Raw genomic sequence first — 20,885 nt, 5'->3', positions numbered from 1 at the left:
TGATAAGATTAACGTTGCAGAAGAACTTTTCTTGAAAAAAAATTGGTGTGCCATTTGATACTTCGTATCTATATATGTAAGATCTTGCCTATGAAACATCTTTATTAAGCAGATCTTTTCTAGTACGAGATTAGGACATGGCATTACACCCTTTCATTCTCCCCACATGTAAATATTAACAAAAAAGTGAAATGCTGCCTCGAGTCTCAGTGTAGTTTGAGAGCTTCGATAGGCCTTCCAAGAAGGGATAAAACCGTGCCACAAATATGTTTTGAAGAAAGACCAGCTTCTTCCATCTGATCCTGTGGCGCTCCATGATCAATGTATCTATCTGGAAGCACCATTGATCTTAACTGCAATTCGAAAAAATTAACTATATATATGTCAGAAACAGAAAGAAGGAAATAGTGAAAGGGAACCGATGAAACTAAAAATGTGACTTTTTGTACCTTAAGGGGTCCATCCAAGAAACCTTTTAAGCTCAGGAAATGAGATACGTGTGATCCGAACCCTCCGATCGAACCTTCCTCCACGGTTATTATAATTTCGTGTTCTTTTGCCAGTTTTTGTATGAGATCAGTATCCAATGGCTTACAGAATCTTGCATCAGCAACTGTTGCTGATATGTTAAGGGATTTAAGCATTTCTTCAGCTTCCAAACACTGCTGGACTATTGCTCCATATCCAAGAATCGCCACTTTGTTCCCTTCTCTTAGTATTCGGCCTTTCCCGATCTGTCAAATAACGTAAATAATTCATTCGTATGTCTGTATCATTGAGTGTAATTTACTATACCAAAAAGTAAAAGTGACTCGAGCATTTCAATCAATATCCAAACAGTGTCAAGATGGGTAAACATGTTACACACGACAATAAGCGCGGCGCAACAATTGCGCTTCAACTGCAACTAAAAAGACCCGAACATGTTATTTTTGACTTTAATAATGGTTATAGGATCGAGCATTTTTTATTGCAATAGTATAGGTCAAGTCTATTAAACAACATTAATCAAGAAACGGGGAAATTATTGCTTCCAACAAATTTGAAATAGAGTAGAATTTTGGCTCACCTCAAGTGGTATTCCTTTAAAATGAGGTGGGAGAACGGCTCCAAGACCATTACCCCTCGGAAATCTGAAACAGCTCGGTCTGTCGTCTATTACTGCTGCCTGTGGCTACCATGTGCATTAGCTCAGCCTCATCTGATGGAGCCATAACAACCATATTTGGCAGGCAAGCCATATAGGTCACATCAAACGCACCACAGTGAGTCGGCCCGTCTGCGCCAACTAACCCGGCTCGATCCATTGCAAACCGGACAGGTAACTTCTGAAGATCCACGTCATGTACCACCTTTATACATACATGTAGAACTGTCATGCTTTGATCTAAAAGATGACAAAAAGTCATTTTCTTTATATTAGATTTCTTACCTGGTCGTATCCTCGTTGCAGGAAGGATGAATAGATAGCACAGAATGGCTTAAGACCCTCGGAAGCTAAACCTGCTGCGAATGTTATGGCGTGCTGTTCGGCGATGCCCACATCAAAACAACGGTCTGGAAACCGTTTCTGAAAATAATTTAGACCCGTTCCACCTCCCATTGCAGCATGAATAGCCACAATTTTGCTGTCTGCTTCAGCTTCTTTTACAAGCGATTCTGCAAAATACTGAGTATATGGAAGTGTAGAAGAATTGGGCTTAATCTGCTTCCCTGTACTTGGTTCAAACTTGACGACTCCTGAAAGATCAAGAAAAAGAAGAACCGCCATGTTTTTATTCTACACGAGATAAAATTTAGATAATTTTTAGCATGACAGTGTACAACAATACCATAATCTCACCATGCATTTTATCAGCTGCTGCCTCGGCTGGAGGATACCCTTACCCTTTTTCTGTTACGACATGGATTAAAACCGGCCCTGGTGCGGGCATGGCCTTGACTTTCTCAAATATACTGACTAGATCATCGATATTGTGCCCATCAACAGGACCGATGTAATACAAACCAAGCTCTTCAAAAAACGTGGAACCTGAAGCACCTAACATCCCTCTTGCATATTCATCAACCTTGGCTGCAACTTCATGTGCTTGTGGCCCAATTTGCTTTGTAATGCTCTATATTGACCAAAGACAGAACTTTACTAGTTTCCTAGAATTTATCAATGCTTGCACCTAAAGAAAATTGACTTACCTTTGCAGCTTCTCGAAGTTGTCTGAATTTAGGATTGGCCTGAAGCTTGCTCAACGTGCTACTGAGCGCACCAACTGGAGTGGCAGGGCCGTCTAGTGTCGCAGTTGGTAAAGAAACTTGCTTATTATCGTTTAATATAATAATAAGATTCGTATCCAGAAAGCCCGTATTGTTCATGGCCTCGTACGCTTGTCCAGCGGTCATTGCTCCATCTCCAATCACCGAAACCACATTGTTGTTCTTCCCTAATAAATCTCTGGCTACGACCATACCTATTATCATCGCAAATTTTCATTATTTTATATATCAAGTCCACTTTTCAGCACATGTTTAGGACAAAGTACGCAGATATTGACAGTACCAAGTCCAGCAGAGATGCTGGTTGAGCTATGACCTGCACCGAATGCATCATACACACTCTCGTCTCTTTTAGGAAATCCGGCCAGCCCAGAAGTCTTGCGAATCGTGTGCATTTTAGACCGCCTCCCGGTCAGAATCTTGTGGCCGTATGTCTGAAGTTACACTATCCATTTCAGAATCCACACTATCCATTCAGAATCCACTCATATAGTACTCAAGAGTCAAGAACGGAAAGAATATTGTATCCATAAGCGTAAATAACAACGATTTCCTCCATTACTAAACATCTATATCTTGATTCTGTTCCTGAAGTGTTCATTGTGCACGGAACAAAAAAATTAAATCTTTACCTGATGGCCAACATCCCAAATGATTTTATCTTCCGGGCAATCGAAAACATGGTGCAGAGCCACAGTGAGTTCCACAACACCTAAGCTTGAACTTAAATGCCCTCCAGTCTTTGCTACACTGTACACAATCTCTGCTCTGACTTCTGCTGCTAATTGTTCGAGATCCTGAGAAAAAAACAAAACATAACGAAGATGAAATAAACGTAACCTATGATCCCTTATCAGTTGTCACCCTTTTCAGAACAATTGTCAATCAATATCAGAAAAGATCAAGAAAAACACACAAATTCTGGATTTCAGTGTTGAATGATGCACCTTCGTGGAGAGATTCTTCATATGAATAGGATAGTTGATCGTATCGAGTAACGGTGTTGCCGGTTTTTCGCCTGAAAAATCTATCTTCCAACCCTCTTTTTCTTTCCTTATTACCCTCTTTCTTTCATACCCATCAGAAACACCACTGGTTGATGCTCTAACAGACAACTGCGCGCGTTTAAAAGCCATTTCAAGCAAAACACAGTAATCACAAGATTCAAATAACCACAGACGATTCCAAGTAACAGTAACTCAAACCAAGAATAAGAAAACGAGAAAATTTTAACGCAGTGCTAACCTGTCTTCTTCCTCCACAGTTGAACTTTGGAACTGCAAAATATGGTGATGTGTGTTGGCTTATTCTAATGAAATTTCCACGGGCAGCCATTTCTGGAACGAGAACAATGGGTATTTCGTTGGATTGGAGAAGAAGATCAAAGTGAGTGAAGATGGATAGAGCGGTAAAAGTTGGCAACAGAGACCAAATTTATATAAATTCCAATATAGAGGAGCTTCCATGAAATGAACGTATGTATCTATATAAGCGAAGCGACAAGGTGGACTGGTTGGACTGGTTTAGCGTGCCCATTCCTATTTTTTCTATGCATGACAAACTTTGGTGGCTATTTCTTTTACACAAAATCTCACGTGAAAACTTTTTGATGGAATTATTTTATGTGACGGGTTTTTTATTCAATTCAATTCATAAAAAAATATTATATTTATGTTAAAATATTATTTTCATTTTAAATATGGACTGAGTTGATCCGTTTCATGAAAATAGATAAGTGAGACCATTATTCCTCTAAAATATCTAGGACAATTATAACGGTCAATAATATTTGAATATGATAAAAAATATGCAACGAGCATAAGTTATGATAAAAAGCCCCGGAGGCCAATTCACTCGGGACCCTGTAGGTCTGCAAATTCACTCTTTGAAATAAGTAAACAATTGAATTTTTTTTTAGTCCTCATTTTGATCAACTCTCTGTGATCCTTATTTGGCTGAGCGGAAAACGAATTGATATTGGTGCAATCTGATAATGAAAAAAAAAATTATATTAGATTAAGGTTGGTAATAAGTTAACATATGGACCACCGTGAAAAAATCAGATAATTTTAAGAATTGAGCCAACCACACCATTATTTCTTAAAATGATAAAAATTTATGTATCCGTAAAGATTACAAGACAAAGAAGGTTACAAAATACAATAAACATGCAAACCAATAGAACAAACTAAATTTAGGCAATATTTAAGCAAAAAAATTGACGAAACAAGAATCTCAACCCACCCTAGCAAGTTCATATAGGATAACAATGTAAAATCGTAATGGTAACAAGTTTACTAGATTGGTATCACCGCCTTAATTGAAAGACAAAAACCAAGCTAGCAATTGTTTGGTTGGATTTAATTGGAGATCATTAGTGATATGTTTGCATTTAAATTCCATGTTGCGGCATGACGTGATGTGATTATATCATTTACGATCGATAACTTAATTTCAAGATTAGATACTATGCTCTTTTTTTGTCATTTCAGTAAAGGAATCACCAAAATGTTTAGGTACTAATTTCTGATTGATGCCTTGTCCCAACTAATATTGTCAATTTGATAATAAATATTGGGGTGCACAATTTTTTATATTTATATTTGGGGGACCAAATTTCTATTTTAAATGTGATGGTAATATATATGGATGACATAATTAATCATAGCTATAATGATATTAATAATTTAAGTTAAATAAATAAAGATGTGCGATCAATTAAAATCTAACTCGTCATATTTTGATATGCGATTAAAATTTTTTTGCTGAGATTTAAATTTTGTGCTCATAATTTTTTTATTATAATTATTATCCATCCACTTGTTTTTTGAATCTGGTGTGATTTAGACTCCAGAAAATTATGCAATTAGTGATGAAACTATAGATATGAGTAGCATAAGTAACACTTCTGGTCTTTGTTCAAAAAACGTGTGCTGTTGATTTTTGACTTTTCAAAAAAAAAAAAAAAAAATTTATTTGAAAAACATATATTTTTGGATAACATGATTTTTTGAAAGCTAAAATTAATTAATTTTTTTAATCTTGCTTCAATACTTATATTTATTTTATTATGTGGGGTTTTTTTTTTTATAATGTCGCAAAAAAAGTTAGAGTGGTCTTATGTAAGACCGTCTCACGGATCTTAATCTGTGAGACGAGTCAACCCTACCCATATTCACAATAAAAAACAGTACTTTCAGCATAAAAAATAATACTTTTTCATAGATGACCTAAATAAGATATCTGTCTCACATATACGACCGTCTCAGACAAGTATTTGCCAAAAAATTAATACCAGTAATATTTAAAAGTATTTATGTTCGATGTATAGAATATAGATGGAAGCGTAGGGTCGGCAAATTGTATTAGGAACACATCTTAGTGCGTATATAGTGACCCATGTATTAAATTAGTAAGTATACTTTTTAAATGTTTTTATTTAATTGGCAATAATTTAATTATTTCTAATGTCTTTTCCTTCCACAATACAATTTCCAAGTAAATGAAATTATTGAGAAGCTAAAAGCCTAGAAATGTATTTTTGACATTTTGTTGTATACAATAGAGTCGCTGTATCATGCAGACTTCACGTGATGCTCGTCTATATGTATATGGTATAATCGAAGAGCAATTTTCAACTCAAAGTTTTCTCCGGGTCAAATTTTTTAGGTTTACCATATATATATATATATATATATATATATATATATATATATATATATATATATGTGTGTGTGTGTGTGTGTGTGTGTGATTTTATGGATCAAACATATTTCCTTGCCGGTAATTCTTTTTTTAGATGTCATTGACAAAATTGTATCAATAGACTCCCCTCAAAATAGAGAAATTAGTGCACGTGCTGCGAAACTTATCAAAGAAGATTCAGAGTAAAAACTATATTTCTTATCTTTTTTCTTTTATTAGTGTTTTGATTTAAAACATATTTTTTGGTCATGATCAGTTCTATGTTGATTTATCTAGAGTTACAAATCATGTGGGTCCAAACATTTGATATGTGATAGTGACATCAACCAGAAAAATTCAACGACAAATGTTGTATTCAAGTAAGTTTTTTAAAAAATTAGGATAATTTGTTTGTTTTCTAATTGTACCATGTATAATGCATTTAGCTAATTTGTATTTTAATTATTTATTTAAATGCTCATATTTATTGAATTTTAGCATCAATTGTATAAAATAACATCATGTATTATACATCGCACGAATATAATATTAGTATTTAAAAAACGAAGTTTTTTCATATTTAGAAAATTCCCGCAAAAAATTGTTATAAAAATAAATACTTATTAGTATTAATGTATTTAATTTGCAAACACATAGAAAATAAACGTGTAATTAAATGTGAAGTCTTTACAATTTTTTTGAAATTGATGTCTCTTAAAAATGTAAATTACATTTAGGTGTCTACATTGAATATATCATTTCTTTTAATTTCGATAATAGTTTTGAATTTTGTGTTACTTTTGTACGTTTAGTTCTCATTAATCTCTATCAAATTAAATAATTTTTTATATATATAATATTATGAATTTCAACATTTTAAAAGAGTGTCGTCGTGAATTTCGTTATTTTGGATGTCCATAAATTGCTATTATTATGTATCTTAATTAGAACTTCGATATAAATATTTATAATATATTTTAACAAATAATTAAAATTTATTCATCTAATGAATTGCAACTTTTTTTTTACTTTTTGAAAAATATATATTTATTGTTTAAAATTTTGATATGATATATTTTTCTATTTTTTTTATAAATAATAATTTAATTCTGTCAAGATAAAAAAAAAGTCAATTTAACATCATAAGATTGTTATACTGATATATCAAATGATATAATAATTTTAATTGTTAATTACATAAAATAATAATAAGTGTCACTCGATAAAATATTAGTACAATTTTTAACAGTGATGTTCTACATAGAACCAGATCCATTTCACACACATGATATCTCTCAAATTACCTACTTCTTCACAAAGTAATATATGAAATAACTTTGCCCGCATGAGCTTAGCTCAGTTGGTCAGCAGCAGTAAATCTTGGAGCAATGACCAGGGATCGAGTCTCGCAAGCGACAGTGTGGGAGTTAATTTCCCTCCAATGAGGGGGAGCTTTTTGTGCGCGGCGTAGCATAAAGTCTAGCTCTTACTAAGATGAACGATTTCACCTTTTGGAGCAATATATGAAATAACAAGTTTGGAACATAAGCATCACTGTAGTGATTGGGATTGAAATACTCGGGCTTTGACTAAATCACTAGCACAAAATTCTTAAACTATTTCAATTGCTACAATTTATTTTTCAGTAAAAAAAAATTGTAGCAATTGATATCCTGATATTTTTAATTAACTAAATAGGAAAAATTATGTTTTTAGCCTTATGATTTGCATGTTTTTGTCAGTCAATTTACGGTCTTAGACCACTAGTTTGCGTTTTTTACGATTTAATATTTTTCATCAGAGTGGTGACATCACGAAAAATAATGACTTGTCTAATGTCACGTCAACATTCTGGTAAAATAAGAGTAAAATTGAAAAAGTTCAAATTAATGAGCTAACACTAAAGGGAACGAAAACATGACCAAATATGAAAAACGTGCAAGTGATAAAACTACAAATGTTATTTTCCCTTTTAACTATCATATTGGTAAGTATCTTTCATGTTCAATGAATTAGAACCAGTAATAGTTTACGCTAACATATCTGGATATCACGATTACTAAAAATTCCATTGAAATCTTCTATGAATTCATAGCTAGGTTATATTTATTTCTGGAAAGAAAGAAAATTGAATCAATACTAATATTGGTCCATCAAGAATTGTAGCATTCAAAATATGATGATTCTCTCAGTAAAATGATCAGTAAATGATGCTAGTTCTTTGTAATAAAAATATCTCAATTGCCAATTTGTAGCTTCAAAGTTTATATAGTCAAACTTGCCCTATCTCTTATTTGACACTTTCCTACACCTGGGACAGTTTTACCTGCGTTGTGTATTTTTAAAAAATATCAAGGGATCCATAAAAACTCAAGCTAGAATGTTATAGGATTATGTTAAAATGGAGCAGATTTGTTGTTGTGCAGCAGCGCAAGAGCTAAAGCCAATAATGCTTATGATACTAAACCAAATAGCAAGTGGAGGTGTCAATCTGTTTTACATACTTTCAGTAGCTGATGGGATGAAGGTTTAAATTTTGGTTGGTTATGGGTTGTTTTTCCCCTCGATTTTCTTGACTCCCATTGCTTTAGTCCTTGAAAGGTGAAATTTGGCCTGAATCACTTTCAGATGCTTGGTCCTGTCTGTGTCTTTTTAGTTTCTGAAACCTTTTAGACCTTTGAATCAAATTTGTGTTTGCAGGAAGAGTAGGCCAAGGTTCTCAAAGATGGTAGCTTTGCAAGCTTTTGTGAGTGGATTATTAGGGTAACAATGGCAACTTAACGAATTTTTTACCTAAAAACATAACGGAATGAAAATCTTGTGCGCTTTTAACATGGTGTATAATTTCTTTTTAACCTGTTACTGAGGATCATTAAGAAGCAATATGAATGCAGAGAGCATAGTTTTGACATCTGCAACATTTACACAGCAATGTATAGTATCATTCCAGCTCTTACATTCGTCTTGGCTGTCATTTTCAGGTACTTAAAACTGGTGAAAAACTCTTCTTTTTCTTTTGAATTGAAGTTGAAACAAATATTGTTATAGTGCCCATATCTGTATATTGGTTGCCCTTTTTATGGGTTCACAGGTTGGAGAAGTTAGGAATACAAAAATCGGCAGGAAAGCGAAGGTTTTGGTATCCGCTCTAAGCATTTCTGGAGAAATGGTTCTAAGCTTTTACAAAGGAATAAATGTCACACTTTGGTCCAGACATGTAGATTTGCTTCAGACTGCTTCGGCTGCTAGTAATCAGCGGCAGCAGCAGAGTCCTTTGCTGGGCTCGTTACTGGCCGTATCCAGCTGTTTTTCTTACGCATCTTGGTACATGATTCAGGTAATACTACATGAATAATACAGAAAATGTGAAATCTTGATCATATGCTGAAAGATAATTTCATCATGTACAGACTAAAATGAGCTATAACAACCCTTGCTATTCTAGCACAGTCTTAACTTGTTTCAGTGGAGCGATCCTGGCAGGCATATATGCCTTGTGCACAGAATGGCAACTCGGCTGGAACATCAGGCTCGTCGCCTCTGCTTATATGGTATGAAATAATCGAACTTCTTTTATTAAAGCACGGCTTGGATCACGCTTTCCTACTGTGTCAATGTGTCTTAGTAGCATCTGAACTTGGTGATAGCCTGATAGGGAGTTATCGGCTCTGGCCTGGTGATAGGCTGATAGCAGTAACAGTATGGGGAAGTCGGGTGAAAGGGCCTCTGTATGTCATTTCTTTTCTGCCAGTGGCTCTCATATTGGTCGCAATAATAGGATCCATTGCTCTGGGTGAAAAGCTGACACTAGGAAGGTCATTACTTATCTGGGATCTTGCCATTTATTTTTCCTGTGTGCGCTTTCACAGAAAAATTATGATTTCCCTGTTCTTCAGCGTGCTAGGATCAGAAACTATAATCACCGGCTTATACTTTGTGATGTGGGGAAAATGGAAGGAAACGAAAATGACTCGATCCTACTCGATAACAGCAAGAGAAGATACCTCAGAAAATGCATCATCTGCTGCTGCTGTTCAAGAAGTATAACTTGATACTTTACACTATCGAGCTAGTATAAGATAGATTTTAGAAGGAGCGCTGATTGTGTAGGCCTCCAAAAAGAATTGAATTTCATATCATATAACAAACATACTAGCATTGTTATACATCAAAAGTAACGAAAGAAAATACAAAAAAAAGAGCACTGAATACAAAAAACCAAGTCAAAAAAGAACATTTGTCACACGTTGTACATCAAAGAACCAATTCTCACCCATTTACCACCTTATAATCTTCAACAAGTCGTTTCTCACTCCTTCTCGGTTTTCTTTGCATCTGGTTTTTTATCAGTTGCAGATTCCTCATTTTCCTCAAATTCTACTGCCTTCACAGGCTCTGCCACCGGCTTATCTTCGACTTTTTCGAATGTTTCGAGATTCGATATCTGAATTGGTTTCCCTTCTGTTTTCTCAGCTTCTTCTGCAGCTTCAAGAGATTTTAAGGTTTCATTTCCTCGGGGCTCTGCATCTTCTTGTTCTAATTCCACTGAAGCTTTGCAGTCATTCTTAACCAGGCCTTTGCCCCCTTCATTCTACATATTTATTTGTTCAAACATCGTTACACATGTTTAAAAAAAATGCAACAACTTTTCATTTAAATTTAACCCACAGATACTGAAATCCCAATTACTATATGTATAATAATTAATGACATGTAGACATGTACTTTACCTCCTGGATTAACATTTGACCCAGTGATTGGTGCTTGGCTTCATCATCCGCCACCAGCCCTTCATCCTTCTCCTCCACCTCTTCTCCCACGACGGCGGCGGTGTCCTCCTCCTTCGTAACAGACGGCGGCGGAGCATCGCAGGAGTTCTTCAAAACATTAAACCTGCTCGCACATGCTCCCATTATTTTTCTCTTCACAATGCAGCGTGTAGATAGAAATTAATCAATGGGATGGAGAAAGGAGTGGAGTTTGCATATATAGGACAGGATGGGAATCGACATTGGAGGTCCATCACGGGATCTGTTCCGACATTTATATCCTACATATATTTTCTACGAAACTCAAAGATCTTTCAGTTGTCTGTTGATAAACTCTCTTCATTGGAACTTTGACCGACAATAGTTTTCAACGTTTCCCTTTCCATTGCGGTTTACAACCATTTAAGTTTTAAGGTATCTATCTCTCATGTTACAATTATTCACAAACGGTTAGGCTCATCTCGCACCAAAAACTAGTATCATGTGACACCGTTTCACGGATCTTAATTTGTGAGACGGATCAATTATATCCATATTCACAATAAAAAGTAATACTCTTAGCATAGAAAGTAATACTTTTCCATGGATGACCCAAATAAGATATCCGTCTCACAAATACGACTCGTAAGACCGACGAGATTTCAAGTTCAAAACTCGATTATAACCAACAAACTATTGTTATTATCGATTATTATTATTCTTCTTGTATATAGGTAGGTAGTCTATCGACTATCATATATAATGCATCCAAGATTTTATATAACCACTCGATCTATTTATTTTCTTGATCTTATTTATTATGGACATTAATACTAAGTTAATAGTCATGTTATTTATCCATATCTATCTATATATTTTTTTAAAAAAAAACAAGATATTGGTAGTTATATGCTACATATGATGCTATTATAATTTTTATGTGGAAATTAATAATTCCAACACGAAAGATACATGTATGAGTTGGCCATGTTACGTATGGTATAATTGTTGGACCCATTGATCCAAGTTTTATGGGAAATATTCAATGCACCTTTTTTGCGAAAATTGTATTCAGCACGAAATCTCACTTCACATTTATATATATATTTTTAAATTATAAATATACAGAATATGTTCTTAAATAATCAATTAAGTTGTGGTAGTACCGTAGTAGGTAGTATATATAATCCCTGCACATAGCAAAGTGGCTAAAATAGTTATGATTTTGTGTCGATGATTATACGGAGATATGAATGAATCGAGTCTCACAAATTCAAGTTTGAGTCATGAGAATAATAATAATAATATTTAAGATAGTATAGTTTTATACTATCTTAAATATATTCGACGTATTACACATATTTAAGAACTTTTGAGACATAAATTTTATAATAATATGTTTCTAGTGAGATGGTTTCACACATCTTTATTAGTGAGATAGGTAGATGGGTCAATCATGACTATATTTATAATAAAAATTAATATTATTGACATAAAAATAATATTATTGTATGAGTGACCCAAATAGAATGTATGTCTTACAAAATTGATTCGTGAAACCGTTTCACATGAGTTTTCGTGATTTTATAAAGTAGAACTTCAAATTTTTGTGTATAATTATTTGGAATTTAATATAATCTAAAATCCTCTACTAAAATAACTTTGCTTAAATTCTGCCAATTTGTTTAAACTAAACATTAATCAAATCAGAGAGCCACAAGAAAATTCGCCCATGATAATCCGAATATCTATACAATTTCCAAACCAATCATATCTATGAACTGCATGCGCAATAGTACTAGTGGAATCAAATATAGAACAAAGTAAGATCCACTATGGACCCAATCTCGAGTTTGTTTTTCTTTCTAAATCCACCACCACATACATAGTCGATATTATTTTGAGCCAATGATCCATATTATTATCTCAATTTATTATTTGATAGGTCATTTCATTGGTTGAAACAGAAATAGACACGCTAGATTAACAATATATCAAAATTATATATATAAATAGATATGAAATAGCCACGATGACATATCAAAACTATATATATATATATATATATATATATATATATATATATATATAAGAATTGTCACTTTATTTGTAGATACAGATCGACACGATAGGTAACAAATGAGGCTGAGTCGTTTCAAATGGGGTGACACCACCTTACTTGGGCCACACCGGAAGAAATGTACTTTTAGCTGTCCAAGAGTTCGATAGTATTTATTATTTCTTTTTTAAGTGATCTACCATCATCAATTTTGCAATCGTGCCGACCTGCTAAAAAAATACTAGTGTCATTTAAAAAAAAAAAACATTTTAGTTTTTTAGAAGCGAAACTTTTACAAAATATTAGAGAATATAATTCTAGGACACCGAAAACAGTGTCATAGAAATCTTCAGCCACGAGACTCCATCGATAACGACCGAAGGCACGCGAACCTAGTATAACTACTTGATAATCAAACTCAAACAAATTGAGACCTAAAAATCCACCCCAAAATAATAATAATAATACATTATAATCTACCAAAGATAATTTCAAGAGTCATAGACAAACGATTGCGGCTAGCTACTATGACGACGAAACAACGAGGTAGAATAAAAAATAAAGGTAAAATGAGCAAGTATGCCAGCTGATAACCAAAAAGCATACATTAGTGCCTACAAGTGTTCTCAACTGAAGCAAGCTCCAGCTTAGCGACCCCTCTCAAAGTTGATTCGCGACCTACCTGACACTTCAAAGCCATCTCGCATGGATCCAGCACTGGCCTTTAAGGTACCACCACTCCCAACTTTGTCCATCGCTTTCTTGCCAGTCTTGACCTCCGTCAAGAACTGATCCAAGCCGAAGGGATCTTCCTCAGGCTGCTGTTCCTTGTCAAACTCAACAGGCCTATCCCTAGGCCCAGCCCTCTCAGAAGTACCCGCAAATGCCTTGTCAGGCTTGAAGCGCTCGGTTTTCATCAACTTATCTAGCTGCTCATCTTCGCCTCCATACATCTCATCATCTACATCTTTCTTCGGTTTGTATAGAGTACTCATAGTTGCTTGAGTAGTAAACAGGCCCTTGTCATAGATGTTGTAGGCGTCATCTGTGGCAAAACCAGAATCCATTCCTTTCTCCTGGTTAAACAACCTCTGATCGTACATAACTTCACCTTGCCTTCCTCCAGTGGAGGCCATTCCAAGAGCAACTTTCTCACTGATATCACGGTCTCTATCCCTCGTAATTTTGCTCTTCTTCCCCATAGCAGCATCTTTTGCCTCCAGCCTCCTCTCCCTCTCCCTCTCTCTCCGTCGCTCCTCGCGAATTTTCTCCCGATTCGATCTCTCCTCTCTCTCTTCCTTGGTTTCCTTTGGGGCATCTCTTACACGCTCATAATCCATCCTTACATCACCATCATTGATTGCACCCCTCTCAGAAGGCATTGGCACAGCAGCAGCTGGAGCAACACCAGTTCTCTCAGATCGTGCCTTTCGTGCCAACTCTCGCAGTTCCATTTCCTTCTTCTCCTTTTCTTTCATCATCATCTCCTTCTGAACCTTAGATCGCACAGCAACAGCCTCTCTTGCTTTCTGTTCAGCAACATACAAAGCCTCTGATAACTTGGCAAAATTATCATTAATCTGTACATCCTGAAGGCCCCGCCCATCCGCAGCCAGACGCTTGTCCAGTGGTATGGTGTAACCCTTGGCATTTTTCCAATTAGAAATACAAGGTGGAATTTTCCAGTCCTGCTGGTCCTTCACAGTCACAGGACGAGGCGGAGAATGCATAACTGGCACTGGCGGAGAACCAGAAGCCTTTGGAACCCTCTTGTGCTTAAACTTGGGAGGCTCCAAAGGATCTACTGGCATCTCTACCATCCGAATGATTCTCTCCTTGGCCCCAGAGTTAAAAGCTGCAGACTGCTGCGACGGTTTGTACTTAATAAACTTACAATCTGAGGACTGAGTGGGAACATTTTTTGGCTGGGCAGCGCTCAACCTCACGTTAACAATCTTCTCAAGAGCAGCCTTGGTGTCTTGTGTAGTCTCATCTATCTCTTTCTGCTTCTCATCCACATCCATCTCGTCCACTTCCTCGTTATCCTTCACAACCATTGGAACCAAATCCGAATGCTGTGAATATACAATCTTCTTTGCATTCTCATTCTGCCTCACGATAGAATCGTATCTCAAGTTCCCACTCTCATCCACAGTGAGGGGTAAAGTCTTCCCGGAAGGCTTCTGACCAGTACTCCGGCCCATGCCAAGTGGGTATTGTGCATAGTGAATTTCAGGGAATGCCCCTCCATCGCCGAAGTCCTCAGGTTTTGAGGGCTTAAACCCAGCCCTTTTCAAGTACGGGGGCACTGGCTTGGCCTTGAAGGTCTCTACATTCTCAGCCTCAGATAAACTGTACTGTACCTACTTTTAAACCATGGATCATTGGTGTGATCATAATTTGTATTTACAGACGACTTTGCCTTTGGAAGAATGTCTTTCAATACAACCATTCTCGAAACTATATCAAAATAAGTAAAAATATACTATGCAAAGACCCTGCAAAAAAACAAAAAGGTCCATAAAAAACCACAAGTGCATAGCATGTTAATCCGACAAACATCAGATAACTCTGAATCTATATTTCTATAAATAATCAAAGCAGTAACGTCATAATTGAATCATAATCTCAGGATTTGAGAACATTATGAATAAAAAAAATGATCATTTTCAAGTGTTCTACGAACTGAATTATAAAAACAAATTCAGATTTGAAGACTAGTAATGCATAGAGGTTAACCAGATCGTTTTTTGTCTGAAATTTCATATTTGGAAACAGCTTATGACGTTTAGAAGTTACAACGCGGGTGCAGTCGTATAAATATTAATGAACTTTTCCTCATATAAGATCCGAGCCTGAGCTCAATTTGAATTTAAGCAGTTAAAATATTTAGGCTCGAGGTCTGCTGAAGCCTATCGAACTCAAATTTCGCAACCAACCTAAGGAGCTCCAGTATCATGTAACTATGTAAGAGCTGAAAAACAAAACCAAGCACCGAAAAGGAGATCAAACCAAAAGATAGGGAAAAAAAATTAAACTAGATCAGATACTATAAAACAAATAAAAAATCCATACAAAAATAGGAATTTAATGTAGCAACCAAGAGATGAAATGTAAACTTAACAGGGGTAAAGAGTGGGAAAATTGGATATGAAACTCACGTAGGTGGTGGTAGCTACGGCGAGGAGCGGTTCGTGAAGGATCGAATCTGTTGAATCGGAGAGTGAAAAAAGTGGGAAAATACGGCAAGAGGTCGAGGGTTTTGGCCAAGTGGAATTCGATGCAAAATTGACCTTCACGTGAATTCGATCCAAAATTTGCTCCCTCCCCTTGATTGGAATAGGCCTTGTCAAACATGTCCAGCTGGACTGAGATGACCCATCCAAAAATTACTTCTAGCCCAGTCTGGACCAGCTTGTAAAACACATAACTCAGCCCAGTATCAAGCCCAATTTTATGGGCTCATAGTTAATGACTTGTTCTATTTTAAATATAATATCTTCATCAATTTATTTATTTATTAATATAAATTGAAAATCACATAGAAAAATATTTTCAAAATCTTAATCTGAAAAATAATATATAAGAAAATGAAGCGTATTCAATATTAATATAGGAAGTAGTTTACCCAATCATTTGTCTATATTATTATGTCTTCACCTCGAGGAATTGAAAATCATTTATTCATCTCAGCAATGTCATTTTATTTTATCACACGGGAACATGGAGTTAGATCCAATATTATCTTCTACTTAGTCTTAATCCAATTATTCAAATGAAATTATGAAAGTCATAATGATATAGTTTGATTATTAATCAAAATAAAATTTTCTTTTGAGGCCTTCTCTTCTCCCTTGTTTATAAATTAATTCGCTCCTCCGTATTGCTTGTACCATCCATAGCATAATGAATTATGTTGGATTAGCACGGTTTCAAATTGTTTTTTCAAGCAATGATGATTGCACATCACGGTTATTGCCGATGACAAGCCGCACGGTCGCACAAATAGATCGAGACTAGCTATTCATGATACCCAAAAAAAAAAACAAAAAAAACCGTTTTTTTTGTATTTTGTCAAAATTTTATTACTTTCCATTTCATTTGTTCTCTATTTTCGAATTTAGAGAGATTTTGAGGGAGATCAAGAATTCTCACTACTTCTTATATTCATGGACTCAATTCAATTTAGTTTGACCCTCGATTTTGAGTATCCTACTTTCACGAAATTCGTAGGGTTCAACAAGCATTCGATATTTCACGATCAAATATGTAATACTGTTTATAATAGTGGTTTATATATCGTATTAACGATCGAAATACGGTCGGAAGAAAGAATATCCAAAGATTGTATGATACGGCTATGGAATCCGCACCGTGGATTACTGGTAGGGATAATTCGAGGCTTTGTTCATGTGGGGGTGATAGGCAAGTGTTTTACTGGGATGTGGCTACTGGTCTTGTTAATCGGAAATTTCGTGGCCATGATAGTGAGGTTAGTGCAAATTGGCTATTTCATCTTGTTATAACAATGATTTAGAGATTAATATATTTAGTTGATGACATTATATGGAATCCTGTTATTTTCAAGTACATGTTGTATTTTAAGTCGTTCTCCCTCGATGGTAGGTGAATGCTGTGAAATTTAACGAGTATTCATCAGTGGTAATGTCAGCTGGCTATGACCGTTCTGTGCGTGCTTGGGACTGCAGATCTCACAGCACCGAACCCAGTTTAAGAACACAGATGTCCATGTAACTGGTGGTTCAGAAGATGGCTTCATTTATTTTTGGGATCTTGTGGATGCATCTGTTGTCTCTAGTTTTCGAGCTCATTTGTCCGTGGTAAAATGTGACGACATTTCCCATGTTATGAGGAGAGAGATGTTTTCTCCTTGGTTTGTTGAGTGCTGTGGTCCTCGCCTAAGTTTTAATTATAGTTCTGTGAAAGCTTTCATAAAACTCGTTCCTTTTCTTCATTTGCTGTCTCTGATTCTTTGGTGACAGGTGACAACTGACAAGTGTAAGTTATCACCCGAAGGACAGTTGTATGATTTCTACTTCGGTTGACAGATCCATCCGCGTCTGGAAAGCCTGAAAAAAAAAATAAGAGATTTGGTATTTTCACTTCATGTTGTCTTATATATATCGTCCCCTCAATTTGAAGCTGTTCAATGCTAAAACCAAATCTCTGAGTGGAGTGGCCATAACTGTATACGCGTAAAACAGTCGCCGAGTATTAAACTAGGGTTGAGTCATGCCATCCAATTCTTCTCATTCTACGGGAGATGCTGATGTAAGATGGTAACAGCCCAGGTACTGAAAGGTCTCTATTCCTCTATGTTCTTAGTGTGAACAAGCCGTTGAAATTTTTTTGTCCTTGTCTTGAACCGCATACTTAATCGTGTCTTTATTTACTTTCAAGGAAAGGTTATTCAGAGTTCGAATTTCGGTGAAAATGGTTGGCACGATAATGTTCTTTATAAGGTCTTCTCTGTTCTTAATTCACCACGGCCTATGAAACTGTCTTTTAACATTTTCACCTGCATAATGAATGAAATCCAAATGAAACCACATGGAATAGGCTGGTTAAAGTATAGTAACAATTTCACATCGGTTCCACGAGAACTCGAGAACTTGCGTAGATTGAATTTCCTTTGGAGAACAAATCCATTTCATCTTTCAACTGCAAACCTAAGCTATCCAATGCTTCAAATATTTCACACCTTTCAGAATGGTACCTATCTTCCACTGTAAATGAGTAGCACTTTCCATGCATTTGTATCGCACTCTGACCTGGAGATTTTATCACTTGCTTGCTCTTCATTTCTCTCCGCATAGCAGCAAACCCCTCCCACTCTTTTGTTGATGCATAAATATTAGCCATTTCAACATATGGAGCCGCAGCCTGTGGTTCAAGTTCAAAAAGATGACGTGCTGCATACTCTGCGATCCCCAAATCACTATGAATCTTGCAGGCACAAAGCAAAGCTCCCCACACTCCTGCGTCTGGTTTAGTGGGCATGTGTAGAATAAACTTCAATGCTTCTTCAAGCTTTCCTTGACGTCCAATGAGGCAAGCCATACAGGCATAGTGATCCAATCCAGGACTCAATCCGTAAACTTTACTCATCTTCTCAAAGAATCCCCACCCTTCCTCCAAGAAACCGGCGTGAGTACAAGCCTGAAGAACAGCAAGAAATGTTGCATCATTCGGCTCTAAACCCAACTTCAACATCTGATCCATAAGATACAACGATTCTTGAAACTTTCCATTTAGTCCATATCCTGCAATCATAGTTGTCCAAGAAACAACTGTCTTCCCATCCATGGCATGAAAAATTTCCTCAGCATCTTGTATGCTACCACATTTTGCATACATATCCAACAATGCATTGCACACCATTACATTTCCTTTTAACCCCTTAGAAACCGCGAATTCATCGATCCATTTTCCGATGTCCAGGGAACCAACTTTGGCACACACCGATATCAAATGGACAATAGTAACCAAGTCAGGTTCCTCACCGGCAACCTCCATAGCATGAAACAAGGATAAAGCTTCATCAAGATCACCTTGCTTTGTATACCCACCAATCATAGCAGTCCACGTCACACGAGACTTCACCTTCATGTCGTCAAATATATATCTTGCGGAATCAATGTCTCCACACTTGCAATGCATAGAAACAAGAGTATTAAGTAAGGTGACATCTTCATAACAACCTATCTTGACTCCATGAGCATGAATCAGCTTGCCGTGACATAGAGACTCGGGACGAGAAAAGGAAGAAAGCAAGTTAAGAATGGTACTCAAATCAGGCCTATGCCCAATACAAAGCATCTGTTTGTAAACCCCAACGGATTTCACGGAGTCCTCAACATAAGAACATCCTGCAATCATTGCATTCCATGAAACAGTAGTTAAAGAATCCAAATTGACTCCATGAAAGACCATTTCAGCAGAGCACAAATCCCCACATTTAGCATAGCCAGATATCCAAGTGTTGGCAACAGACACGTCATCTTCAAAACCAGATTTAATCCCGAAACAATGAACTGCACACAGCAGTTTCCGGTCCTTATTTCCGTATACCATTTGTGTCAACCCCATGATCGTAACCGCGTCGGGGATTAAATCTTCAGTCCTCATTCGATTAAACAACGATGAAACGCTGTCGATGAAACCCACTTGCGCAAAACCCATGATAATCGCATTCCAAGAAGCTACGTCTCTGTCAGACATTTCGTCAAACAGATTATAAGCGCACTCCAAATCATTGCATTTCACGTACATATCAACCAAAGCCGTTTGTACATATATATTCACACTGTACGGCGTTTTCGCAATATGGGAATGGATAATCCGGGAGAATCCGAGGTCGCGTAATTTCGCGCATGCTTTTGCGATGAATGGGAAAGTTAAGTTGTTTGGTTGTGCAGAAGATTGCTGCTTCATTTGGCGAAATAGGAGAAGAGCTCTCTGAGCATCGCCTTGATTCACTGCTTGTCTTATGTGGGAGTTCCACGCAGCAACTGTAAACCGCTGGAGAACTGGAAAAACCTGGGACGATAGCATGTCTCATTGTATTGGAGCCAGGTAGAGTTTCTTGTGCAGCAACTCAGATCCAACATTTTCTCGTCATGTTTGCTCTGTTCACCCAAGACCGATTAACTATTATTCAGATTGGAATAATTCCACGTTATAAGCATTTAGTCTAGGATTAGGTCTATATGGTCTCATAAATCTTTATCTGTGAGACGACTAACCATATCGATATTCACAATAAAAAATAATATTTTTAAGCATAAAAAATAATATTTTTTCATGAATTATCCAAATAAGATATCACTCTATTCTTAAGTTAGATGGATGTTGCACCGATACAACTACTATCATCTATATCCATGTAGTATTTACTTTCGAAGTTTAAAATATGAGTAAGTCTCTTGCACAATTCGATTTATACTTATTATGAAAAGTTGGGCCGAATCTCGGAGATCTATCTATTAAAATTGATTTCACTGTCTCACAAGAGTTTTTATGTTAAAATATACCAAATCTTATTCTTAAAAATACAACTTTATAAAACTACTCGTAATTTTATTGAAAACTACACTTAATTA

The 20,885-nt window shown here is 36.1% G+C and overlaps 4 protein-coding genes, 1 long non-coding RNA gene and 1 pseudogene across 6 annotated transcripts; 2 read left to right on the top strand and 4 right to left on the bottom strand.

The window, feature by feature from the left end:
* Nucleotides 1-48: 48 nt before the first annotated feature.
* LOC140841787 (1-deoxy-D-xylulose-5-phosphate synthase 2, chloroplastic-like) lies at nt 49-3,733 on the bottom strand (annotated as a pseudogene).
* A 4,623-nt stretch (nt 3,734-8,356) lies between these two features.
* On the top strand, nt 8,357-9,310 carry LOC140840908 (WAT1-related protein At1g68170-like). Its single transcript, XM_073208060.1, has 5 exons — nt 8,357-8,482; nt 8,547-8,590; nt 8,656-8,718; nt 8,850-8,949; nt 9,047-9,310. The coding sequence occupies exons 1-5, from the start codon at nt 8,357-8,359 to the stop codon at nt 9,308-9,310; spliced, it is 597 nt and encodes a 198-aa protein (XP_073064161.1).
* A 58-nt stretch (nt 9,311-9,368) lies between these two features.
* Nucleotides 9,369-10,121, top strand: LOC140840593 (uncharacterized). Of its 2 annotated transcripts, XR_012120025.1 has the most exons (3): nt 9,369-9,506; nt 9,611-9,770; nt 9,852-10,121. It is a non-coding gene; the product is annotated as an uncharacterized lncRNA (long non-coding RNA). The 2 variants fall into 2 exon arrangements; XR_012120024.1 differs by having other exon boundaries at nt 9,373-9,770.
* LOC140840592 (uncharacterized) lies at nt 10,077-11,119 on the bottom strand. The gene is made up of 2 exons (XM_073207774.1): nt 10,686-11,119; nt 10,077-10,546 (listed from the first exon to the last, which is right to left on the bottom strand). Exons 1-2 carry the CDS (start codon nt 10,866-10,868, stop codon nt 10,265-10,267), a joined length of 465 nt encoding a protein of 154 aa, XP_073063875.1. The 5' UTR covers nt 10,869-11,119; the 3' UTR covers nt 10,077-10,264.
* Nucleotides 11,120-13,215: 2,096 nt separating this feature from the next.
* On the bottom strand, nt 13,216-15,904 carry LOC140841786 (SNW/SKI-interacting protein A-like). The gene is given in 2 exon segments (XM_073209449.1): nt 13,216-15,113; nt 15,116-15,904. Coding segments are annotated over 2 exon segments (1,803 nt in total). The 5' UTR covers nt 15,215-15,904; the 3' UTR covers nt 13,216-13,409.
* A 2,330-nt stretch (nt 15,905-18,234) lies between these two features.
* On the bottom strand, nt 18,235-20,439 carry LOC140841785 (pentatricopeptide repeat-containing protein At4g19191, mitochondrial-like). The gene has a single exon (XM_073209448.1). It carries the CDS (start codon nt 20,335-20,337, stop codon nt 18,367-18,369), a length of 1,971 nt encoding a protein of 656 aa, XP_073065549.1. The 5' UTR covers nt 20,338-20,439; the 3' UTR covers nt 18,235-18,366.
* Nucleotides 20,440-20,885: the final 446 nt, after the last annotated feature.

The sequence above is a fragment of the Primulina eburnea genome, chromosome 9 (genome assembly GCF_022965805.1).
Source record: "Primulina eburnea isolate SZY01 chromosome 9, ASM2296580v1, whole genome shotgun sequence".
NCBI classification, from domain to species: Eukaryota; Viridiplantae; Streptophyta; class Magnoliopsida; order Lamiales; family Gesneriaceae; genus Primulina; species Primulina eburnea.
The sequence above is the reverse complement of the archived record's forward strand: the minus strand, read 5'-3'. Positions and strand labels throughout refer to the sequence as shown.